At 44.0% G+C, this 26,972-nt stretch overlaps 1 protein-coding gene and 1 pseudogene across 1 annotated transcript; both read right to left on the bottom strand.

The window, feature by feature from the left end:
• Nucleotides 1–72: 72 nt before the first annotated feature.
• LOC121458905 (protein-lysine methyltransferase METTL21C-like) lies at nucleotides 73–26,920 on the bottom strand. The gene is made up of 5 exons (XM_041668282.1): nucleotides 26,623–26,920; nucleotides 7,155–7,245; nucleotides 3,979–4,130; nucleotides 929–1,046; nucleotides 73–467 (listed from the first exon to the last, which is right to left on the bottom strand). Exons 1-5 carry the CDS (start codon nucleotides 26,893–26,895, stop codon nucleotides 73–75), a joined length of 1,029 nt encoding a protein of 342 aa, XP_041524216.1. The 5' UTR covers nucleotides 26,896–26,920.
• LOC121458636 lies at nucleotides 13,598–18,018 on the bottom strand (annotated as a pseudogene).
• Nucleotides 26,921–26,972: the final 52 nt, after the last annotated feature.

The following is a 26,972-nucleotide window of genomic DNA, read 5'->3' as shown; positions in this document are numbered from 1 at the left end:
CACTTATTCTAGGTATACCAGTATGGTAGAGTGTGCCTTCTGAGAGCTCACAAGACACTGGTACTTTACGTATCAGTCCCATTTTAGTATCCCTTTAAAAAGTTTCATTGATGACTCCGAATGTTCAGCCACAAGAGTGGTATCAAAAACTTGCGTGAACTTGTCTAAAAAGTCATAATCAGTGCTGAATCTGAATTTGTTTGCCCAGAGCACCACGGTGCCTGGCTGGGAAAGGTGCACCATGGTAGCCAGAAGCTTATCGAGAAAGTAGTGGTGGTAGACCACATCAGAGGCCAGGACGTAATCGTAATAAAAGTTTGACTTAGGGAACTTCTGGTCCAGGTCTTCCCCCCATACCAGTTCCTTCACTTCAGGTAGATGAGCTGCGCGTTCCAGTGTGTTTTTTAAAAGATTGTATTGAAGATTCCCTAGGACATCAGGCAGATCTGTTGCTGTGACTTGGGCTCCTAAAAGAAAGAGAAATGAAAATGGCCATGCAAACACAATTTCCTTTACTAGAAGACAGACAATGACCATCTGCATCTCTAAACCATGCCTTGGGATAGGCTGAGCAAGCTGATACTATTTAAGCTGGACAATTTTCTCCTGTATTCCTGACCTGTGTTCTTTGTGCACCACATTTGATGTCAATAGCACCCCAATTTGAACCTCTACCCCCACTCATGAATGTCAAAGGGATTTGGTTTCATACCTTTGGACTTTCAACTTCCTTGCCTGAAAACTAAATGAATTGAAGGAGCTGACTAGCTTCTCCAAGACTGGTATCTCTGAATAACTAACGATGCCTGTCACGTGACATTTGGGAATGATTCAATTAAATTGAAGCCAAGTCATACCCGGTCAGCAGTAAGAGATCAGTATTGTCACAGAAGAGATTTCTTTGGAATGGGAACAAGAAGACACATACCTAAAAGACTGGACACGATGGAGACAAGTCCTGGGCCGGCACCGATTTCAAGTATTTTAGCATCTTGGAGATGTAATTCTTCAGTATGGTCTTCCAAATACTGGCACAAAACTGTAGCCTGGAAGACATTAACAACAATTTCCGTTTGGGAATTGGATCACTGGAAGCTAGGAGCAGACCACTGTACCCTTGTAGTTGAACATTATGGTGTAACTCCAAATATGTTCAGCTTAGTAAGTGTTCTCTAAGAACCAAGATAGCCAGCTACTGAGGCTCAGATCTGTAAGCACAACACTGGGGAACTTGAGCCAGCCCAAGCTACTGTATGATTCTGTCTCTTTCCTACATCGAAAAAGAAAGAGAAAATGTGTGGATATTATAGTTCTAGCTGAGGAACTGGAGAAATAGATTAGTCTTGTTGTCTGTGTCAGACCTGACTGATCTCAAAGGAGAAAGAAGGGAAAGGAAGAGAAAGTTGGTCCACTCTTAGAATAAATGGGAACCACGTACTGAAAAACAGCAATTCCTGCCAGCTTTGTCATGTTGGGTCTCTAAGTGCTCTAAGGTAAGTTAAATAAATTTGAGCACCTTTCCCCCAGTTCTCTCATCAAAATTCAGATTAATACGGACTGTGGCCTTGGACAGCTGGCCAATTTGGAGTCCTCCCCCGCTCCCCCTTCCTTCTTCCTCTTAGCTGGTAAACATGGTCAGAATAGTACTTCATGTGTTTAGAGTAGCTGGTTAAAGACGCAGATCTGTAGCTTCTGTGGTTCTGGATGAGTCCTGATGATGCCGGTCTGGACTACAATGAGAGCAAATTCGTTTCTGTGAATGCCATCAAGTGCCCTTTCCATTGCTCATTTATTCTTTTGTTTCTACTTCCCCAACGTTTTCTATAATGAGATAACTCATTGATTCACCAAAGAAGTGTTATTTGCATCAGCTGGGCATGGTGGCACACACCTTTCTTCCCAACACTTAGGAGGCAGAGGCAAGAGGATCCCTGTGAATTTAAGGCTGCTCTGGCCTATGTAGTGAGCCCCAGGACTGCCAGAACCCCCCCCCCCCCCGTATGTGTGAATGGAATGCCACCTAGCAATGCAAGAGAGTAACAAACCCATGCGTACACAGGCCAGGATTGCAGTGTGGGCGTGGAGCTTGGAGATGCAAAGCCGTTGAGCTCAATAGTTTGCACTCTGTGCCCCTGTTGAACAGATATCTGCAAGGATAATAGCAGTTATCTAGGCTTCCAAGGCATACTGGTGGCAGGGGCTAAGGCTTGTAAACCAGTTACAAAATACTGTGGTTTAAGTGGCAGACGCGAGGCATACGCGTGGTACAGGGCAGACTAGAGACCACCGGGAACTCAGTACAGCCTTCCTCCTATGGGAAGAGGTGCACCAGCTGAAGAAAAAGATCCACGTGGCCTGCCAGGTGAGAGTCATGGATGCCAGAGAGCAGCGAGGCGAGGAAGGGGGCTTTGGTTCTTGTGTGGACCTTCAGTATTGAGTATCACCTAGAGTGGCCCAGAAGGCATATTCTGTGTGATTTTGTGAAGATGGCCGAGGCCAGCCTCCCTCTGAGGACACTCTGCCCTCCAATTAGTATTCTTTTGACATTTCAAACCCCCCAGTTCTATCCCTCCAAGCAAACTCTGAAGTAATCTCTCTTCATGGACAGCTGCACCGTAAATCACACAGGAAGTGCCATTTTCTCACTTAGAGATCCCAAGAGAGGCCAGTTTGGTGCACGACAGGCTGAGGCCTTTCTTCTCTCAGTGTTTACCATAACTATAGTTACCTGCTTGTCTGATGTAATAGGAAAGGATTCAGACTTTGGATCAGGGAAAAGACCTTTGCTGGAATAAAGTCATACCCATGTATTAATAGCAAAAGAGCCCCCAGAAGACCTAACTTCTCCCACTTACTACCAATATCCAGGACCACCTGCAGAATCCTCTTCCTGGAACCCTCTTCATGACTACTCAGTGCTCCACAGAGCCACCGTCATGGCTTTCCAGCTTAGAGCCCCTTACCATATCATATGTATTCTTAGACAGCTCTTAGGAAATAATAGTCACAACCTTCCTCCTTCCCCGATTCAGTCTTCACTCAAAATATGCATTTCAGTAAGATCTCAGTATGACTCCAAAGTCTGAGAAATTCTGTGGACCCTTTCTAACCTCCCGGGCAGGCTTGCATTGGGAAGACTGGTAATACTAGACCCTAGAGCACCCCAGAGTTAAGGTTTATACAGCCTATGAACTTACTGAGCCCTTGTCTTCTCAGCTGTGAGGTAGGAATAACGTATGAATAACCAGAGCTAATAGGGGCCTAGGTGCAGTGCCTCCTTAATCTGAACAGGCATGTCAGCAACTCCTTGTTACCATTAGTTCACATTAGAAATAAGGAAACCAAAGAAAAATGGACAAATGTCTGCCCATGACCACCCAACCTGAAGATAATGGACTTCCGTCTGTTTTCACTACTATCCTCACAAGCATGGGAAGCGAGAGGTAGGGAACTGGCTGCTGAGTGTTTCCTCTGAAGTCTCTGCAATTTACCTTGAGAAATAAGTCTGGGATTAATCAATGACTGAGAATGAGGGAACCCCAAAGATGCCTGTTGCCAATTCTAAACTAAAAATTCTTAACTTTTTTTTTTTCATGTAATAGTTGTATGAGTGTTACATCCCATTTCCAATGTGGTCTACTTACATGTCTTGAAATAGTTCAGTAAATATTGTTTAGGGATGGTGCACGTGTCTGTCAGGCTAGGAAGAAGGAAGAGAAAGGATGGGCAGGGAGCAAGAGGAGGAGGGAGATACAGGAAAGGGAGAGGAGGATTTTGTTTCAAAGCCAGTGCTGCTGGAAGAAATATATATCTGCAGCGTCCAAACACAGCCCAAACCCCTGGGGGCCAGGCTGTTAGTCATCAGTCGGAAAAGCACAGAAGTGGGAAGGCACATGGCCAGTTGTCCTAGGCAACACAGATGTATGAAACGTTTTCTCGCCAGAAAGCCCGAGCACAAACAGATGTAGCACTTCTCACCCCTGGCCACACCACCGTGCCAAAGCTCTCAATGGATTCTTGGATGATGATCTTCTTGCCTGCAAACTGATAATGCTCTTGCGTGTAGCTGGCAAAGTCTGTAGGAACAAATTTCTCGATACTACGAAGAGATGACTCTATCTTGTCGGACTCTGTGAAGCAGAAAAAATCAGATGGATCAGTATGATAAAAACAGATGGAACTAGCCGGGCGGTGGTGGCGCACACCTTTAATCCCAGCACTCGGGAGGCAGAGGCAGGCGGATCTCTGTGAGTTCGAGACCAGCCTGGTCTACAAGAGCTAGTTCCAGGACAGGCTCCAAAACCACAGAGAAACCCTGTCTCGAAAAACCAAAAAAAAAAAACAAACCAAACAGACAGAACTTTCTCTGGAGGGCCACCGCCAACAGCTATTGACTGTGTATAGAACACAAAACTGAATTATAACTGGGGTGATGGGGACTGGAATTCACACGCTACACACCCCCATCCCTAAACAATATTTACTGAAGTATTTCAAGACATGTAAGTAGACCACATTGGAAATGGGATGTAACACTCATACAACTATTACATGAAAAAAAAAAAGTTAAGAATTTTTAGTTTAGGGCTGGAGAGATGGCTCAGAGGTTAAGAGCACTGACTGCTCTTCCAAAGGTCCTGAGTTCAATTCCCAGCAACCACATGGTGGCTCACAACCATCTGTAATGAGATCTGGTGTTCTCTTCTGGCCTGCAGGCATGGAGGCTGAACTCTGTGTACATAATAAATAAATCTTAAAAAAAAAACAAAAAGAATTTTTAGTTTAGAATTGGCAACAGGCATCTTTGGGGTTCCCTCATTCTCAGTCACTAATGACAAAGGATGTCCCTTAGGGGGCATCTCCTAGGGAGATCCTTCATTAGGAGAAAACAGAAGAAAGACCTGTTCCATTGTCTTTTGCCACCCAAAGAAACCAGTGTTATCTGGTTGTATGCAAAGTAAGTAGCCTGAGTGAGCTTTCTGAACTTGGCGGAGCTAGATAAAACACATCTGGCTATTTTTAGGTCTTGGGGTGAGGTAGTATTCCCACATGTTGGCAGGAGCACCCTTAAATCCACAACTGTCCCTCAAAGGGCCCAGGGTACCCACAGTTGAATCAGTTCTCCAAGCCTAGGGAAGGCTGTTCGCTGAACTCCAGATATTAAGTTACAACTGCTTTAAATACTTCTTCAGCCCCGTGGACCATGATAGCAGGTCTCAGATGGCCTATAAAATGAGGAAGAGAGCACCTGACGGGTCTGGTACCATGTGACCATGTGATCATAAATCTTCACAGGCTTTCCAGAGCAGTGGGGCAAAGAGTCAGGAAGGAGGATGAGGATGCTGAGCTCATGAACAATATATTGGCCAAGGACTAAAGTGGCACCAATAGAGATTCTGCCTTGGAGTAGAAGGAACATGCGTGGCTCTTGTCTTTGTGTCCTGAGATAAGACTAGGTTTTCACAGAGGAGTAGAATCTGGGCTCTAGGAAATCGATGGGGAAACAATCAATGAACATTTGATGTCCGTCAGAGCACCCACTAAAGGTGGAAGAGGAAGGTGGTGAGCTTGGAAAAAACCCCTACTCAGTGGAGGCGGGCCCTACAGCGACTTCAGGTGTTAGTGATTGTTGCATAGAATTTTAAAAACAAACTAGGGCTCATAGGTTATGTGTCTATATGCGGTTTAATTTTATTTTCTAGAAGTTTGTTCTCTTTTACGATGGTATTAGCATGGGATATATTAGGGACAATTTTGACCACAGTGAGGGTGACTGAGTCTTTTTTTTTTTTTTTTTTTTTTTGGTTTTTCAAGACAGGATTTCTCTGTGGCTTTGGAGCCTGTCCTGGAAATAGCTCTTGTAGACCAGGCTAGTCTCGAACTCACAGAGATCTGCCTGCCTCTGCCTCCCCGAGGGCTGGGATTAAAGGCGTGCGCCACCACCGCCCGGCTTGACTGAGTCATTTGTAAATTAACCTAGGGGAAGCCTTTGGTTCCTCTGGTGATCCCATGGTTGTTAACAAGCAGACAGAGAACACTCAGAGAAGCGAGTGCAGTGGCCAGAAGGCTGAGTTTCAACTGAGTTTTCAGGACTCTACTCATTGAGAGCCAGCAACACAGTCCTGGGGGCCTCCCGGCCACCGGCCACCGTAGACTTGCAAGGGGCAGCCCCACAGCCCTCACAGGGATCTGACAGATAAGGCCCGTCTTTAGGAATGACCAGGAAGGACTGTGAGCTGCTGCTGAATCTGCTTCAGACAAAGAGGAGGCCAAGGAATACAATGGGGGATGTTTCCCTCCCAGTCCCTACAGATTCACAGGGCTTGACAAGGACTCTATAAATACACCCGCCTTGGATGGTGTGTGTTCCTGCGACAGAGATGGAAGTAACACGGAAAGCACGGGTGATATGTGGAAGATGAGTAAAGGTGAGATTTAAGTAGTTTTTACGTTCCTTTATTTCATGTATATGGGTATTTGGCCTTTGTGTATACAGATATGTTTGTGGGAACAGGGCATGGTACAGTTTCTGCAGAGGCCATAGAAGGCATCAAATCTCCAGAACTGGAGTTAAGATGGTTATGAGCATATAAATAGTTCTATGTAAGACCACCCGAAGGTATATAAAAAGAAAAATGTCTGTATTACACTTTAAATATTGATCACTTTAAACATCAGATTTTAGAGACTTTTGTAGTTCTTGAAAACAATATAGGAAAGATACCACCCTTTTTGGCAGAGGTGAAACATTTTTTGTTTTACTTTAAATAGTAGTTTTAAATGACTCATGACATCCTTGGTTATGTCTGTTGCTTATTTGCTTCTGAATCTATGCCCAGATGTAATTCTAAACTTCCACATAGCTCTAAGGGGAAACTACCCTTGACAACGAGCCACCACAGGAGAAATTTGCCAAAAATGCATCTGAGTTAAAAGCAAAAACAAATCTGAAGTCTCATCTGCTCTTGTTTCAAACATTCAGTTCTCTCAGACCTGTACAGATGATAAAACATTGTGGAAATGATAAGTTAACAATGAAAAATAGAAGGTTTGCATAAAGACACTCTTCTGCTACTCCCTATGATAGTTTAAAGAATCCTAGAGTTTAGAGGAAATGCAAATTCTTGTGGCCGGGAAATGCTGTAAGGGCTTACCTACTGAGGGTCCTGCAAAGCCATCCTTCTGTGGAGTCCCCAGACACAAGGGCTGTTGTCCTGTGTGGAGACACTGGTCCATCGCCAGAACCTTCAGAGAGGGAAAAGACACTTCAAATTCAGCCTTGCAGGGTCCAAGAAGGCAGAGCTTATCACCTTAGCATCTGCTGAGTGGAGAAGAGCACTGATTTTCAGCTTGGCTCCTCAGGGAGAAAAAGGTGGCCACCCACGGAGTGAGAGGAGGCACCTATGCTCACAAAGAAATACAAACCAGAGCCGATGCACCTGGGAGCAAATGCTGCTGCGTCTTGTCATGACCCAGCGCTGCGCAGCTCATCGCTGCGTTCTGGAGTTTTAAATATTTCAAATAAGTTTGGAACAGAATTTTTTGATGAAAGCCGGCCCAACATTGGGTGCTGTTGGAGACGCTGTGGGTTAATGGAACCATGGATAAGAAACCCAGCTTGAATCAGACTCTGCGGCTGTGTTGGAACATGGCGGCGGCAAACACTGCACAGCTAGGAGTCTGACCTGGCTCCCCACTTTCAGTGCTTGGCACCTCTTTAATACCTTCACTCACACACAGGAAGATTGATTTGCAACAAGAGAACTGTAGTTGCACCGACAGGCACAAAAGCCGCAGACCTGTTGCACCTGAAAGGGTCTGGGCACTTGATATTTGCTGAGCGACAAAGCAGACCACAGCCATTTGGAGGTCAGTGAGATAAAAACAGAAACAGTACCAGCACCAGGATGGCTTATCCATTCATCAGCTTCAAAATCACGATACTCCCATTGCTCTCCTGCCTCCCTGCTAGGCTGAGGCAAAGGATCACAAGTTCAAGGCCAACCTTGCAACAGAGAGAGGCTCTGTGTCAAAATAGAAAGATTAAGATGTAGCTGAGTGGTAGAACGCCTGACTTCATGCACCAAGCTGGTGTTCAGTCCAGTTAAGATGGAGTTGGGGGAGAGAATCGGGTATAGAGGTGAAGTTTGTGGGCGAAAGCACTGGAAGTTTGAGTGGGACATTCAGCCGCACTCCACACTGTGTCCGGGAGGCTGCCTAGGTCCCCTGTGGCTTTCCTGAAATGACGCCCAATGCTTAGTGTGTGTTAAGTCCACATTGTAATGGTTTCCCGACAAGCCTCTGTGGTTTTCATTGTCTGCGTTTACTATCCCGAGTTTACTGCCACGCTCGAGAGCTTCCCCATGCTGCTGATGCAGCCGCTGGAGGTGGTCACCAGGCATCACTACTGAACTCGCTTCCATTCAACCCTTCTAGCTCATGATCGAGCGGTGAATCCCAGAGGCATTCCAGCTACACAGAGTATATATATATACAGTATATACATATACTCCAGTCTATACAGACTACACATCTGATGAGGTTCTATGAGCCTGGAGGTCATGGGGTTGTGGCGTGGCTGCATGTCCCCGGCATCCCTAGTAAAGGGAGCGTCTAAGAAACTAGACTGCAGTGGGCGGGTGTGACGGGTCATTTCCATCCGCTCTCGCGCCAAGTCATTAAGTAATTGCCTCAGTTCTCCAGTTTTTTTTTTTAAATAGTTTCTGAGAGAAGTTCTCTCTCTTTTTTTTTTATTTATTATGTATACAATATTCTGTCTGTGTGTATGTCTGTAGGCCAGAAGAGGGCACCAGACCTCATTCCAGATGGTTGTGAGCCACCATGTGGTTGCCGGGAATTGAACTCAGGACCTTTGGAAGAGCAGGCAGTGCTCTTAACCACTGAGCCATCTCTCCAGCCCCTCAGTTCTCCAGTTTTACAAGCTAGCCAGGACTGTTCCACCCTTGTGCCTCTCAGGAGCATCCTTGCCCTTGCAGACACTTACTTGTCCTCACTATTAATTCTTCAGCTTTGCAGTGACTTCAGGGAGTGGATGGTTTCCCCTTTAAAAAGCAGCAGGCTGGTGATTGTGCGGTTCCGAAGGGTCCTCGGTGTAGCGAGAAGCCCGTGTTAGAACCTTGGCCCTGTTGTGACACCTACCACACGGGGTTGGAGGACTGAGAGCTGTACTCCCGCAAAGCCTCTCACCCATAACGTCCCCACTGCTGCTACCACCTCCAGGCTATGGAATGGGCACGCAGTAAGGCCCTGGAACAAAGTACCTGTCTGCCACATGGTATGCCATGCATGCAATCTGAGACACTTCTTTATTTCCCAGGCATGGCAGGGAGAACATGAAAAATTCATTTTCCCCAAAGAGAGCTGTGAATTAAAGAAAAAAGAAATCTTGCACAATTACTACATCTACTTCGAGTCTGAGATTAGTTTGACTTAGATTAGTATTTATTATTAACGAATTTTATCTCTCTTAAAGCCATTCCTAGTTAGTGCCTTCCAAACACTCAAAACCTTTTCAAACTGTCAGTTTAAACATGCCTTTACCTTATGCACCAAAGATCTCAGCTCGTGTGGCCTCCAATCTCCAGTGTTTTTTTTTTTTTATAGGCCTGCACTTGAAATGATGAGCTCTTTATGACCAAAAGCCAACCAGTGGGAGTTCAAGTTATTTATAGTATCATTACCCAGGGAATTCACAGACACACTTCCAGACACCCCCCCCCCTCTCCTGTCCCATCCAGCACACTTAGAGCCCTTGCAACATGAAATGGAATGTCCCCCAAAGATCCATAATGTCTAAACAGAGACTAGCTCTGTGGTGTCCTGTTGCTGAGGGCAGGGTGAAATGGAGACTTCTATTTCAGGTCTAGAAAGAAACGGGAGGTCAGTGGAGGAAGGAATGAATGGGGAAAAAAAAAAGCAGGGCACATATGTATGGAAATTCCATAATGAAACTCAGTACTTTGTAGCTAACCTGAAAGAAATGTAATGAAAAATAATAATAATTAAAAAAAAAAAGAAGTGCAGCTTGCGGGGTTGGGATTTCACCAAGTCCTGCAAACACTTCTTGTGGTTCAAGAGGCACTCCGGCCCTGCTGCAGGGCTGCCCAAAATTCTGAGCCTGGATTCCAAGAACAGAAGCCACTGCCCAGAAAAAACGAAAGCGTTTTCCAGGAAGAAAGAACATCTACCCCTAAGAAGGGGTGACAGTTTGAGGTTTAAACTTGTATACAGAGTGTTTGGGAGCGGGAACAGAGGGAATAGAACTTTAGAAAGATTCCTCCTGGGAAAATCTACGGAGAGGAGGAGAAGAAATCCCTGCTCAGAGAGGAAGCTCACTAACTCTGAAATTAGAATCCAGGTCACAAAAAGTAAAGGTGCAGGCAGATGGGACTTAATGAATTACCCAGAGTAAATAGTGATTTAACTTGGGTGCACAGAAAAACCAATGTTTATTTTTCTATCCAATCTTAGTACTCACTACCCTGCCACCATCATTACTACTGTACTTGGTTACATTCTCTGAACTCAAGGTCTTTCACTGGGGTCCTGGGTCCCATGCATGCTAGGTCTTCTTTCTTTCTTTCTTTCTTTTTTTTTTTTTAAAAATGTTTGTTTGTTTGTTTGTTTATTTATTATGCATACAATATTCTGTGTGTATGCCTGAAGGCCAGAAGAGGGCACCAGACCTCATTACAGATGGTTGTGAGCCACCATGTGGTTGCTGGAAATTGAACCCAAGACCTTTGGAAGAGCAGGCAATGCTCTTAACCGCTGAGCCATCTCTCCAGCCCTAGGTCTTCTTTCTTGTGGCGTGAGGATCATAGTGCTGTTTCCTCAACTCTATCAGTCGAACATTCTCTTTCTCCCAGTGAGTCCAATTCTCTGACTACACCTTTATTTCTTACACTTGTTTCTACCAGTTTCCTTCATCTCTAAGAAAACAGTATCAACATGATCATCACAATTTGGTTTAAAAGATTTAGGAAACCTTGGAAAATAGATTACGTGGTATCACACACCTGTAATCTGGTTGAAGGAAAGATCAAAAGTCAGAGGTCAGCCCGAGCAATTTAGGACACTTGATTTCAAAATAAAAATAAAGGGTTTGTGGCTGGAGAGATAGCTCAGAGGTTAAGAGCACCGGCTGTTCTTCCAGAGGTACTGAGTTCAACTCCCAGCAACCACATGTTGGCTCACAACCATCTATAATGAGATCTGGTGCCTTCTTCTGTTGTGCAAGCAGAACAACACTGTATACATAATAAATAAATCTAGAAGAAAGTTTTAAAAAATAAAGGGTTAGAGCTGTTGCTCGGTGGTAGAACCCTTGCCTAGCTTGTAAATTTTAAAACTGACAGCAGTGTATATGGTGTAAATAATAGAGTGTATTCATTCTAAAAGCTTCAACATAAAAATAAGGGAACAAAGAGGAAAATTAAATATACTTAATCCCACCTTCATGAAAAGATAAATCTAGCTAGTATTTTATTTTTGTATTGTTATCATCCATACTTTTTTGATTTTTTTTTTATTACTGTTGGGTTAGCTGATCACTGATATTGACTTTGGGAATATTTGATGCAACAAAGTTCAAGTTCTATTATTGTTTCTGGAAGTAACATTTAGTGCAATCCTCCCATTTTAATATTGTTTGACACTTTAGGCAGTAAATAGTTTTTATCATATAATGTCCTTATAATAGATTTCTTTCTTCCTTCCTTTCTTCCTTCCTTCCTCCTTCCCCTCCCTCCTTCTCTCTTTTTTTGAAAAAAGAAAATAAACTATCTTTTTTTCATTATGCATACCAATCCAAGTTCCTACTCCCTCCCCTCCTCTCATTCCCTCCACATACCCTCCCACCCCACCCCCATCCAATCCTCAGAGAGGCTAAGGCACATTGCTTTGCGGAAGATCCAAGGCCCTCCCTACTATATCTAGGCTGAGCAAGGTATCCATCCAAAGAGAATAGGTTCCCAAAAAGCCAGTACATGCAGTAAGGATAAATCCTGGTGCCACTGCCAGTGGCCCCTCAGTCTGCCCCAGTCATGCAACTGTCAACCACATTCAGAGGGACTAGTTTGTACCTATGCTGGTTCCTTCCCAGTCCAGCTGGAGTTGGTGAGCTCCCATTAGCTCAGGTAGTGGTGGTACCTATCATGGTCTTGACCTCTTTGCTCATATTCTCATTCCTCCCACTCTTCAACTGGACTTTGGCAGCTCAGTCCAGTGCTCCAAAGCAGGTCTCTGCCTCTGTTTCCATCAGTTACTGGATGAAGGTTTTATGGTGATATTTAAGATCATCATTCTGACTACAGGGCAAGTCAAGATCGGGCCCCCACTTGCCCATACTTTTCTACATAAGCTTTTGAAACTACTTAGAAAGGGTGGGGATTGTTCATATACTTGTTTGTTGTTGTTTTTTTTTTTTAAACTGAAGAAAAAAGTCTGGATGTGAGCATGTCTGCTATCTCAAGGTTTGTTTGTAATAACTTTTTCTAAAGCCCCTGTAGCTCTTTTAAGAAGTAAATCACAACTGTCTCCTGGATCTCGAACGACTTAGGTCAGAGGTTCCTAAACACAGGACCACAGGAAACTATGTCAGAAATTTCTAGAAGCCTTAAGATCCCTGGCCACCTTTGCTCAGGGGCCTGAAAAGGAGCCCAGAGGTTTGGATTCTCAGACAAAGACTCCCTGACCTCCTGACAGGTGCAGTTGCTGGTTTTTGTTGTGTGTGCCAGGGGTCCGCAGGGGTCTCTGGGAGATGGCAGGAACACGCATGGCCTCAAGTGCCAGCCCATGAAGTGCCAGCCCATGAAGTGCCAGCCTCTGCAGGGTGCACTGATGAGGTAAGGCCCCAGGCTTGAGTTTGGGCTCAGTAGGAAAGAACGTTCTAATAAGCGCGGCTCAGAACAAATGTTCCTGGGAAGGCCAACCCAATGGAAAGCAGGCCATATCTGGAAACATTGAAGGGTGTTTCATTACACGGGGCCACCGGCCACTGTCACTTGATGCTCTCCCTCGGCACAAATGTCTTGATTTTCAGTTTTTCTCACAGAACCTGACTCTGCACCCCTGGTGCGCATAGGAATCCATCCTCCCCTCCCACAGAGGATCTTAAACCATGTGTAGAGGCAAGTTCGGTTGTCACGTCAATGGACAGGTATAGACATATTTTTCTTTGGGTTACCAACTCATAAAAAAAATGAAAGAGAGACTTATTATTAATTATGAAAGCTTGGCCAATTACTTAAGCTTGTTTTTCATTAGCTCTTTTGCCTTAGTAAAACGCATTTCTATTAATTTACTCTTTACCTTGTGGCTATTACCTTTACCCTGTACTGCTCATATTGCTTTCCTGCTTCTGTTGCTTCTGTCTGGAGACTCTGCCTTCTTTTCCCAGCATTCTCTCTGCCCAGATAATCCTGTCTAGCTATTGGCCATTTAGCTTTTTTTTCCCCCGACACAGGAGGTTTCATATCATTTATTGTAAAGCACAAAACAGGCCTTTTATTTATTTATTTATTAAAATATTTATTTATTTATTATGGATACAATATTCTGTTTGCATATATGCCTGCTAGAAGAGATGGTTGTGAGCCACCATGTGGTTGCTGGGATTCAAACTCGGGTCCTTTGGAAGAGCATGCAATGCTCTTAACCGCTGAGCCATCTCTCCAGCCCCCAAAACAGGCCTTTTAAAAGTGAAACTATACACTGAAAAAGTACATTTCTATCACAAAGCATTGACCACATAAGAGTTGCAGGTACATTTGCTGGAATGTGTACATCTACACTAAAGAAGGAAAACAAACCAATTTTCTTTCTTCTTTTTTTTTTTTTTTTTTTGATTTTCGAGACAGGGTTTCTCCGTAGCTTTTTGGTGCCTGTCCCGGAACTAGCTCTTGTAGACCAGGCTGGCCTCGAACACACAGAGATCCGCCTGCCTCTGCCTCCCGAGTGCTGGGATTAAAGGCGTGTGCCACCACCGCCCGGCTACCAATTTTCATTTCTACACAGAAATATTAACCTCCTGGAGCTGGAGAGATGGCTCAGTGGTTAAGAGCACCACCCGCTCTTCCAAAGGTCCTGAGTTCAATTCCCAGAAAACCACATAGTGGCTCACAACCACCTGTAATGAGATCTGTGCCCTCTTCTGGCTTTGCAGGCAGAGTACTGAGAATACTGTATACTTAATAAATAAATAAATAAATAAATAAATCTTAAAAAAAATATTAACCTTCTATGAGTAGTGATAGATATTTTGTACATTTTCAAAATTTAAAAAAAAGGGAAGGGGAAACACTACTTTAAACCAAAAACAAAATTAAGGTCATCAAATCGTCTGCATCCATATATTTAACAAAGGTTTTGTTTTTCCCCTACACAATGAAGCAAATACTGTATTGTGCACTTCCTCCTATTGGCCCTGAGGTGCTGGAGGATGCTGCGGCATTCCTTGGGGACTTGTCTGGGCATAGTATGTTGCTTGTTGTCTATAGTATTCAGCCCAGGCTGCACTATAATCTGGCTGCCCACCTGGTGGGGCCCCAGTAGGAGCAGGAACTGCTTGACCCATTTTCTTGGAGCACTCTTCCCAAGCCTTTGTATAACCAACCTGTCCAGTTGGAGTTGGATTCTGCTGATCTCCGTAGTAACCTTGACCGTCCGTTTGGGTTGTAGTTGGTGCACCTGCAGGAGCTGCAGGCGGGGGCCGTGCCTGCTGTTGGTAATAGTGGGCATAGTAAGCAGCCCAAGCTGCTGAATTTGGATCTGCTCCTGCCTTAGCTGGGTCAGGAGGAGCCTGTTGCTGCCATTGTGGGTATGCATTTCCCCATCGCTGGGGAGCGGGTGGGCCTGGAGGAGCTGGACTAGGTGGTCCTGGATTGTAAGGTGCAGGGTTGTATGGTCCTATTGGAGTTCCAGGTCCTGGAGGCCCAGGAGGACCTGGAACCCCCCGGGGTACAGGGGGCCCTAAACGATTTACTGGGCCCTCAGTCTTCTCTTCTATGAGTTGTCGAGCATAGTCTATTGGCTGGGGAGTGCCACGGATTGTAAATAACTTCATATTAGGATCTGCGTTAGGAGGAGCATTTCTCTGAAGCTCTATTCTTGCACCAGGCTTATACGTCTTATGGTTTCACCTCCTTTTCCAATTATCAATCCAGTTTTCCCAGTTGGCACAGTGAAATTACATTCCTGTAGTCCACCAGGTGGTCCCAGATCCCAGTTGCCTCGACCTCTACCTCGTCCTCGCCCACCAGGTCCAGGTCCACCAGGATTACAGCCTGAACACTTCGTAGAAGGTCTATGTTAACCTCTTTGGCATGCTGACATCTGTCTGGAGATCCTGTTATCTGTGCTAACCCATCAGGTGTTGTTCCATCATCTGGCTTAAACTGAATTCAAACACCAGCAACATTTTGTGTGTTTTTGATCATTTCTCCATTTCTTCCTATTACAATGCCAACAGCAAATCTTGGAATTGGGACATCTGTCCCTTCATTTCCTCCTATTCTTCAGCCATATTCATTCCGCACTTCTCTGAAACCACCTTGATTACGAATTAACTCTAATACCACTTCCTTGGCTTGCTGAACTTCGTATGGCTCACCTGTAATCCTAAGGGGTTTATCAGCACCAGTGTTTTGAAGCCCCTCTTGAATCATAACCATTTGAACACCAGCTCGTTCCTGAAGCTGTTGAATAGTCTCTCCCCCCTTTCCAATAACAAGTCCTGCCTTGCTGGCTAAAATCATGATTTCCTGAACTGCAATTCCACGTCCATCACCATGATGAAAGCCAGGTGCTGGTCTTCCCTTTTCAACAGCCTGGTCCAGTAATCTTTTTGCCGATTGGACAGATTCAGGTGTTCCGGTTAGCTTACAACCCGTGTATCCTTATTTATTTTGGCTTTTTGATACAGGATTTCCCTGTAGCTCTTGAAGCCTGTCTGGAATTCACTCTGTAGACAAGGCTGGCTTTGAACTCACGGAGATCTGCCTGCTTCTGCCTCCTGCGTTCTAGGATTAGAGGTGTGCATCACCCCAATCTGGCATAATAATAACTTTCAAGGACTAGAAATTTAAATTACCTTGATAAATAAGTGACATAAATGTAATACCTTAAACAAGAGTAGAAACATACATTTAGTATAACAAAAATAACTTAAAATTTGTATCAATATAGCAAAATCCATACCAATGTAAAATATTTGAAGGTAATAGTTGCCTTTTTATCCTACATTACATTTCTATATCATCCCAAACATCCATAAACCATTGAATAACCAAAAGCCACCCATCCCATCTCTTGGGAATGTGAGTGGTGTGTTCTCCATACTGTTTCCTATTGTCTGGGGACACTGGCATCTTTAAGGGTCCCTGAAAAATTATCATAATGATCAAGTCCTGGCTAGAATATTCTGTGAGGCTGGATCATCTCAGCCAGCACCCTTGTTGCTGTTTTGGATGCAGAACTCTGCTGAGAAAACTACAGCAGAGGCACTCTGAGAGGCTGGATCCCCTGGGCCCCCCCGTTTTCCTTGGTGTCTGGTCCCCTTGCTCTGAAAACACACAAGCATTCAGAGGTAACATTCATTCTGTCTGCATTAACACAGGTATTGAATGTGCATTGTACACAAGCAGGCCCCAAAGATAAGTTTTTTGTTTTATGTTTGAGTAGGTAGAACATATGTCACCTGTCCTGGAGTTTTTCTATGTTTTTTTTTTTTTATATTTGTATCCAGGATTTTTAGGGGGTCTCCCCTGATTAAACCTGATCCTCTTAACCTGGAATGAATCCACAACCTTTCGTTTCCTGTGGAAACAAAAACATAATCACTTCCCCAATGGAACATATTTTTTTTAATATTTATTTATTTATTATGTATACAATATTCTTTCTGCGTGTATGCCTGTAGGCCAGAAGAGGGCACCAGACCTCATTACAGATGGTTGTGAGCCACCATGTGGTTGCTGGGAATTGAACTCAGGACCTTTGGAAGAGCAGCCAATGCTCTTAACCTCTGAGCCATCTCTCCAGCCCATAGACATATTTTTTTTTTTTTTTGCATTGCCAAATCACAAAAACGGGCACAGAGACTTATTGTTATAAAAGCTTGACCTGTAACTTAGGCTTGTTTCTAACTAGCGCTTGTAATTTAGATTAACCCATTTCTATTCATTTATTTTTTTGTCTCATGGACTTATTACATTTACCCTGTACCGCCCATATTGCTATCCTGCTTCTCTGTCTCTGCCTGGGGACTGCACCTTCTTCTAGCATCCCCTCCGCCCAGAAAATCCTGCCTAGCGATTGGCCAGTTAGCTTTTCTTAAACCAATCAGAGTGACACATATTCACATGTCCAAAAAGATTACTCCACAACAGACAGGCCTGCTGTCAGCATCTAGTGCCTGGCAGCCAGGCTGTAGCTCAGAAGCCCATAATGTGCAGGGAAATACCCACAAAAAATCAATTTTCTGGCCTGAAATATCAACAGTGCCCAAATTAAGATGCACCATAATTGTAGTAGATCTGTTGTTATGCGATAGATTATAATGACATCCTGGAGAAGCCATCCGCTTTCTGGGTAAGCTTGGGTAAGCATAATGCCTTCCCAGCCCCTCAGTGTCCTTATGTGTAAAATAGAGATGGATTGGCAGTCACAGAACAGTTAGTACATTAACAGTTGTCAGCTATGTCTTCCAAGCGTCCAGCAGTCCTGAAATTATTGAGTCCGGCATTGCCCAAGAAGCAAACACAAAGGCAAGGACTCAAATAGAAGCATTTCACTTGGGAAGCGTAAGCAACACAGTAAAGAAGATGAAAAAGTAATACCATATGGGTGAACTACAACCAGTGCAGAAGATGGTACTGAGTGTGGCTGTGTTAGTGTGATAGACCTAGCCGTGAGCCACATAGGCGAACTTCCATCTTCTGCTACCACGTCCGAGTGGAGCATGGCCTCCTCGGACCACAGTTTCAGCAACTTCTTCATGCAGTTGCCTTTGGTTGAGGTAGTCTATCACAGCAAGAGAAAGGTACTTTCTTTGCTCAAGACTGTTTTAGCCACCCAGGGTCTTTTCAATTTCTCTGAAAAATAATGTTGGGATTTTCCCTGATGTTGTTTTGAATATATATAGATTGCTTTTGGTAGGATGGCAATTTTTACAATATGAATTCTTCTGATTTGTGAGTATGGGTCATTCTAGTTCTCAAAACAGGCATCCACTAGGGGAAAATACTTTGTTGTAATTTTATTAGTAAAATTACATTGGCAAAATTAACTAGTAAAATTCAGCTTTAGTTGTGTGCAAATCACATTTGGCAATCAACAGGTTATACATCATCCTAATAGCCAAACATGCTCTGGGATTGAACTGTAAGCCCAAGAGTCAATTACAAGAAGGATGCCATGCTTGGAAAACAGTTTGAAATGAGAAATTCTGACAGATTTTTTTTTTTAATCAAGGACCAACAAGATGGTACAGCACATAGAAGTACATCCTGAAGGATGCTGATGACCTGAATTTGATCCCTGAAATCCATAACAGAAGGAGAGTACTCACTCCTTGAAGTTATCTTTGACATGTATGCTGCGATAAACACACTTGTGTGTTCATGCATCCACATGAAAGCTCGTATACACACACAGAGTTGTGTATATATAATCGTAATAATTTTTAATATTTAAAAGGATTTCAAAATAAGGCTGAGATGGATAGTAACATTTTTTCAGTCTTACATTTTATAACAAACTGCAGGTTTCTGACTTAATCTGAACCAAGCACATGTAGGGCCAAATAGACTTAGCATTCTGCTAATAGCTCTTCCTAGTGACTTGTATTTGAGACTGTAAAAGAAGCATACTTAGCCGGGCGGTGGTGGCGCCCACCTTTAATCCCAGCACTTGGGAGGCAGAGGCAGGCAGATCTCTGTGAGTTCGAGGCCAGCCTGGTCTACAAGAGTTAGTTTCAGGGCTTAGAGAGATGACTCAGAGGTTAAGAGCATTACCTGCTCTTCCAAAGGTCCTGAGTTCAATTCCCAGCAACCACATGGTGGCTCACAACCATCTGTAATGGGGTCTGGTACCTTCTTCTGGCCTGCAGGCATACGCACAGACAGAATATTGTATACATAATAAATAAATACATATTTAAAAACAAACAAACAAAAATCCAAACAAACAAAAAAGAAGCATACTTAACTCAAATTGCTTTTCTGTTAGACCTGTTACAAAAAGCTAAAATAGAGATAACTACAAGTATCTACTCTCTAAACTACATATATAAGTCCACAAGAAAAGAATGATTTTCTATTAAAGCCACTTTTTGATGAACTTGGGAGCACAGACTGCCCACAACTCTGATAGGGACAAGCATCATCTTTGTTTCCATGATATCACCTAAGCTTGGAAGCACAGCTTTTTATAAGACTTAACTAGAACTGATCAGACTCTGATTTTAGCCACAGCTCTTGATCACTGTTCAGAAAGATAATTATTTTCCCAGCAGAATTCTATTAGGAAAAAATGTGTTTACCTGGTGGAACTATTCAGGAATGTTCCATGGTGTGACATGCCTTCCATTCTTTCCCCCTTCTAGAGTAGATTCCGTTGGAGAGATTAAACTTCCGATCTTGGATGGATGTGTTGAGTTATTTAAATATCATTCTTGGCTTTAAAAAGAACTGAGAAAGCCTCTGCCCTTTGGAAGATTTGTCTTCCATGCTCTGACTTTGAAACCTCAGACAAATCAGTCTCTAAGGCACTATCTCTTTCTTCTATCAGAGACCTCAATGCCTTTAGTATATCTCCAAAGTGCGCTGAAGTGAATTACCTCTGGGCTTTTCTCTCCTTTTTCTTCTCTATCTTAGACAAAGTGTAAGCCTGGGTACAGAGATGATGGACTCTTTACATCCAACTGCTGAACAGCTGAGCTGCAGGGCTATAGTTTTACAACTTATTTGTAGTGAGATCCCATATATGAATAAATGGCAATCAAAATGTTAATAGTGATCACATCTGTGTGGTTGCATTTTGGATGTTTTTCCTTGCCTCACTGTGCTATTCTGAGCTTCTCTCAAGGCTTAGTTAATTAGTGGGGCTGGGAACAGAGAGATAAATAAAAAAGGTAATTTCAGTATAAATTTCCAATTGCTGGGGGCTGGAGATGGCTCAGTGGTTAAGAGCACTGACTGCTCTTCCAAAGGTCCTGAGTTCAATTCCCTGCAACCACATGGCCATCTATAATGAGATCTGGCGCCCCCTTCTGGCTTGCGGGCACACATGGAAAGAATGCTGTACACATAATAAATAAATAAATATTTAAAAAAAATTTCCAATTGCTTACTGCTATTGGCAATCAGAACTCACCTCTGAAAGTGGGAAGTACTCTACAGCACATGGGCACAGGAGACCACTTCCTACGTATAACCCCAGCAGCACAGACAAAAGGGCATCATTGAATAAATGGGACCTCCTGAGACTGAGAAGCTTCTGTAAAGCAAAGGACACTGTCACTAAGACAAAAAGGCAACCCACTTACTGGGAGAAGATCTTCACCAACTCCGCAACTGACAAAGGTCTGATCTCCAAAATATATAAAGAACTCAAGAAACTAGACCGTAAAAGGCTAATCAACCCAATTATAAAATGGGGCACTGAGCTGAACAGAGAATTCTCAACAGAAGAACTTCAAATGGCCAAAAGACACTTAAGGTCATGCTCAACTTCCTTAGCGATCAGGGAAATGCAAATCAAGACAACTTTAAGATACCATCTTACACCTGTCAGAATGGCTAAAATAAAAAACACCAAGGATAGCCTTTGCTGGAGAGGCTGTGGAGAAAGGGGTACACTCATCCATTGCTGGTGGGAATGCAAACTTGTGCAACCACTCTGGAAAGCAGTGTGGCGGTTTCTCAGGAAATTTGGGATCAACCTACCCCTGGATCCAGCAATACCACTCTTGGGAATATACACAAGAGAGGCCCTAACATACAACAAAAGTATATGCTCAACTATGTTCATAGCAGCATTGTTTGTAATAGCCAGAACCTGGAAACAACCTAGATGCCCTTCAACGGAAGAATGGATGAAGAAAGTATGGAATATATACATATTAGAGTATTACTCAGCAGTAAAAAACAAGGACTTCTTGAATTTTGCATACAAATGGATGGAAATAGAAAACACTATCCTGAGTGAGGTAAGCCAGACCCCAAAAGAGGAACATGGGATGTACTCACTCATATTTGGTTTCTAGACATAAATAAAGGACATTGAGCTTATAATTCATGTTCCTAGAGAAGCTAAATAAGAAGGTGAATCCAAAGACAAACACATACGCATCCTCCTGAATATTAACCTTCATCAGGCGATGAAAGGAGATAAAGACAGAGACCCACATTGGAGAACCAGACAGAAATCTCAAGGTCCAAATCAGGAGCAGAAGGAGAGGGAGCACAAGCAAGGAACTCAGGACCGCAAGGGGTGCACCCACACACTGAGACAATGGGGATGTTCTATTGGGAACTCACCAAGGTCAGCTAGCCTGGGTCTGAAAAAGCATGGGATAAATCTGGACTAGCTGAACATAGCGGACAATGAGGAATACTGAGAACTCAAGAACAATGGCAGTGGGTTTTTGTTCCTACTGCACGTACTGGCTTTGGGGGAGCCTAGGCAGTTTGGATGCTCACCTTACTAGACCTGGATAGAGGTGGGCGGTCCTTGGGCTTACCACAGGTCAGGGAACCCTGATTGCTCTTCGAGCAGATGAGGGAGGGGGACTTGATCAGGGGAGGGGGAGGGAAATGGGAGGCGGTGGCGGGGAGGAGGCAGAAATCCTTAATAAATAAATAAATTAAAAAAAAAAAGAACTCACCTCTGAGGGACTTTGTAAATGTAAATCAAATTAACCTCCCAGAAGACCTGTTAGACATTGGGCAAGGGCTATATATTATAAAAATATAATTCTTTACGTTTCCAAGTTGCTCAATCAACAGAGCCAGCAGCTTCACAAAGGGTTCACTTGTCTTACATCAGAGACAGCGTGCAGAGGAGCCTGTCTGCTGTGGTGGTTAATCCTGACTGTTAGCTTGCTAGGATTTAGAATCACCTAGGAGACAAGTCTTTGAAGGATGTTTCTAGATCAGGTTAAATGAGGTAAGTCTACATACGCTAACCCCAGTATGGATGGGATCATTTCAGAGGCTGATTCCCGAACGGAATAAAAATGAGGCAGCAGGCTGATCATCAAGATTCATCTGTTTTAACTTCCTGGATGCAGCCCAAGCTTCTGCCTTCATGAATTGTCTGCCAACATCTGTGCCCTTGAGCTGTGAGCCAAAAGAAACCCTTCCCATTAAGTTGCTTTTGTTAGGTGCTTTGTTGCGGCAATGATAAAAGTAACTTAACCCGGTAGGCCACAGCCACATTGCAATACATAGATTACTAGAAATGGGTTAAATTCAGATGTAAGAGTTAGCCAATAAGAAGCTAGAGCTAATGTGCTAAGCAGTGATTTAAATAATATAGTTTCTGTGTGATTATTTTGGGGCTGAACAGTTGGGAACAAACAAGCGGCCTCCTCCTACAACCAGCTACTCAATAGTGTATACCAAGCCTTCAGCACGAGTCTTTGCAGTCAATACTTGATATCCAAATCATAACAGACAGTCTGAAGAGGCAACACTACAGATAGCAAAAGGGCTAGTGGTTAAGTGGGAAAAAGTGGGGACTGCAGGACAAATAGCATAGGGAATCTTTAGGATACTATAACTACTCTGTGTAATACTGTAATGCTGAATTCATGCTACAATGTTTATCCCATCCCAGAGGACTTACAGCCCTGAGAGCGAGCTACAGTGTGTACCATAGACTTTAGTGCTGGATGGTGTTGATGGAGTCTGACTGATTATAACAAATGTACCCCTCTGGTATAGGTGCTTGCAGGGACAGCTGTGAAGGGCTATGTGACACAAACGTGCTGTGACCTAAATGTCCAATGGATTTTAGAAATCCATTTGAAAAGCTTCATACCTAGCAAAAAGGAGTGACAACTGACATCAAGGTTTCATGTTTTAGTTAAGAGATCTTGGCCATAATAATACAGTAGATCCTGTTGGATTCCTGCAAGGGAAAAACCAATTCCTGGAGGTCCTTCTTCTGTGGATCCTTTCTTCCAATGTTAGCAGAAAACCCTAAGTGACAATCAGAATTCAATCATCAGCTCGGTGCAAGCTGAAACCCTGGACTGCAGGGCAGCTTATGAGCTTCCCACATGTGAGAAGATCAGCTGACGGTTACAGACTCGGTTCTCTGCCCGGCGCAGAAATCATGATGGCAGCAGCAGCAGCTCCTACACGGGATCATCTTTTCATTGCTGACATATGAGTCACTCTAGGTATTGGAATAAAGACACGGTGGCACCTCCCAAAGGGAAGGACTGCAGTATGCCTTAGTACTGAGACAGTACGATCAGAAATACTCAGGAATACTTGCATGAAAAACGGGGCCCTTATTCTGAAGGGTCTCTTCGGAATCCCAGGGTAATCAGAACAGGGAATGAAAACGCCAAACTCCTTTCCCTTGAGAGGATGAATATGATTAGATGTTCATTTACCTAAGGAGATCTGCATCACTCGCATGTCCCCCTATGTGCCACTATAGTCAGAACTCACATATGATCATCCCAACCGCTTAAACCCATCTGCATGAGCAGACAGCCTGGAATGGACAGGACCCCAAATACAGCCTCTCCGTTCTTCACTTTCCTAGCACAACAAGAGCAGATGGATCTTTGATTTTTCATCAGTGTTTTTCACTCCACCCATATTAAATCACTTTAGTTAAGACTAGAGCTCATTCTTCCTTATACACTTTATTTATGAGGGGTCTTTCCCCATTCCCTCAGTTCCAATGTTTCATCAGTGAAAAAACCAACCTCGATCCCCTTTCATTAAACAATTCTCTCCCCCATCCACTCAATTCTTCTTGAATTTCTTTGCCTAGACAATTCTTCCTTTCTTCTTTCTCTCTCTCTCTCTCTCTCTCTCTCTCTCTCTCCTTCCTTCCTTCCTTCCTTCCTTTCTTTTACAAATAAAAACACGAAGCATCCCACATACAGGATACCGTAAACACTGGTAGCCGAACAAGTGCAACTTCAAAAGTAAATACAAAGTAAGAGGCAAAACCTACAAGCATTTTGCCATTTGGAGAAAATAGTTGTCCAGAAATGACCCCATCCAGACACAAAAGTGGCTCTGTCCCCTAGGGAGGTGGCGGTGCTCTGCTGTGCACTGTGCTCCCTGCGTCCATCTCAGAAATCGCCCAGCTCAAACTCAAGCACACAGTTTGAGCTGAAGTCTGTGCTCTGAACATTCATTCTCCCGAAGACGCACACCCTGACTCTGAGGATGCCCCTCTTCCTGTGCTGCCCCCACAGCTATCCTCAGGCCTGTTCGCTTTCCCAAGGGGCTGGGTAAAGTAACTTTCGCTACTGTACCCAGTCACTTCAATCTTCAACTTTTGCCGTCACCTTTCTCCACCAAGTAATGCTATGTCTCTGTTCTCCAGGGCCTTACTGGCTGGGGTTTATCATCAATTACACAGCATACAAGGACACTGAACAGTCAAGGCTTGGGTGTAGGTAATCTTGCTAAGATGCTCTGAGACTCTAGGTAAAGTCATTTTTCTCATGAAGCTGTTTCTGTGCACACAACCCAGCCTGCTTATTCAGGCACTTGCAAGAGACACATGAGCTCAAAATCCATTTTTTTTTATTGGTACAGTCCTCTCACTCATAAAGCCAATAACCAATTCCAAAGACAGTAACTCAGTCCTTAGTCCTGCAGGGAGCACTAAAGAATGTCCCAACTTTGGAACAGCAGGCAAGGCTGACGGGAGACAACTAACTACAAATGACATTGAAATTTAGGGAAGGGTGGGGCTGAGGGTGCAAAAGGAGCCTCCTCTCCCCAAGGCCTCTCTCCCAGGCTTTCCTTTAGTCACCAACGTCCCAAGGCACTGGCCAGCTTTCAGACCGCTTCCTACTCAAATCCCATGAGTTGCAGCCACAGCATGGTAACTTATTTGGGGAATGGGGTAGTTCATCAAAGACCTAGTTCATCAAAGGCTGAAGGCAGTGAAGCAACTCCAAAGGACGAAGAAAGCACTGGTCACACCTCAACACCACACAAGCAAACAGTCATACTCCAGTGGCCATCAGTTAGCACAAAGCAAGCACCATTGAACAGAGGCCTGGACTGGTCACTGTGAGTGGACAAACATGTTGCACCAACGAAGTCAAGGCCAGACCTGACCTCAAATACAAGCCCATCAGCTTCCCACATGTAACTTCTGGACAGATAACCTTAACCTGTATTCTGGATGCTGGCCTTGAGCCTCACCAAGACACCAACGGTCACCACAAAACCCAGGGCTGCTTAGTTGCCCTTCAGTCCTTTTCTGAGCAAGAAAGATCTCACACCAACTCTGACTGTGATGCTGCCACAAAACGAACACACCCTTTTAAGAACATTCTTGTTCTTCAGTTCTGGAAAGAGGGATTTCCCAAACCTGAATTTACCGCCATCAAGTAGTATACTATACAGTACTTAATGGAAACAGACAGACTTCAAGGAACTAACCATGTTCTTTTTTTTTTTTTTTTTTTTTGGTTTTTTGAGACAGGGTTTCTCTGTGGCTTTGGAGCCTGTCCTGGAACTAGCTCTTGTAGACCAGGCTGGTCTCGAACTCACAGAGATCCGCCTGCCTCTGCCTCCCGAGTGCTGGGATTAAAGGCGTGCGCCACCACCGCCCGGCCACTAACCATGTTCTTTAAGGAACTTGAAGCAAACAGCTTACATGTAGCACTTATGATGGAAAAATGTCCAGGGTGGAGGACCGACTCAAAGGTCAACTTCTACCACAAAGTAAGGTAATCCCAGATACTGCTGTCTGGCTTGACTCTGCACACAACCGAGGAAATGTCAGAGGAAGAAGCTGAGGAGTGATATGGACTGTCATATACCACACATGTAAGAGTGAACAGATCAAACCAACAGGCAAGGCCTGGACCTGACCCTGGGGAGGACAGTAGTATCATTTTCTCACCATGTTTGAGCAGCTAATGGGCTATTTAAAAAAAGAAAGTAAGAAGAAAGAAAAAAGAAAGGAAGAAGGGAAGAAAGAAAGAAAAAGAAAGGAAGGAAGGAAGAAGGAAAGAAAGAAAGAAAGAAAGAAAAAGAAAGGAAGGAAGGAAGAAGGAAAGAAAGAAAGAAAGAAAGAGGAAGGAAGAAAGAAAGAAAAAGAAAGGAGGGAAGAAAAAAGGAAGGAAAAGAGAGAAAGAGAAAGAAAGAAAAAAAGGAGAAAGGAAGAAAGAAAGAAAAAAGAAAGGAAGGAGGGAAGAAAGAAAAAAGAAAGGAAGGAAGAAAGAAAAAGGAAGGAAAGAAGAGAGAGAGAGAAAGAAAGAAAGAAAGAAAGGTGAATATATTGGTGCGAGAACGCGGGCAGGGTCTGCACAGCTGATGATTCTATTGAGCTCAGCGCAGTCCTCCCTGGCGCTCACAGGAAGGTACCAAGCAAATCTCTTCTCACCTTCAAGGCACCACATCTCCTGCCATATCCACAGCACCACGCTGTCCCTGGGTGCAGTCCGCAGGCCCGGCCTGGAGCCATTCTGCCACCTAAAAGGTTTTTTTTTCTCCCCAAACGAAGCCTCAGTTTGGGCTCTGACTCCCCTAGGCCAAAGGCTGCACTAACACGGCTGGTCACTGATCTCCTGCTGCAGACCTGTGTCCTGTGTCGGACTGTTCCTGTGTTGATGAAGAGCAGTGCTGAGTCTGAGCTCCGGGGACTCCTTTCAGACATTCTAGCCGGATGGCACGTGGCTACAGCACCCAGGAACTGCCTTTCATCCACCCTGGCACACCTCCTCGGCAGAGGAC

This window comes from Microtus oregoni, unplaced genomic scaffold (genome assembly GCF_018167655.1).
Source record: "Microtus oregoni isolate MIOR12 unplaced genomic scaffold, Mior012 000018F_ref0000195, whole genome shotgun sequence".
Lineage (NCBI taxonomy): Eukaryota > Metazoa > Chordata > Mammalia > Rodentia > Cricetidae > Microtus > Microtus oregoni.
The sequence above is the reverse complement of the archived record's forward strand: the minus strand, read 5'-3'. Positions and strand labels throughout refer to the sequence as shown.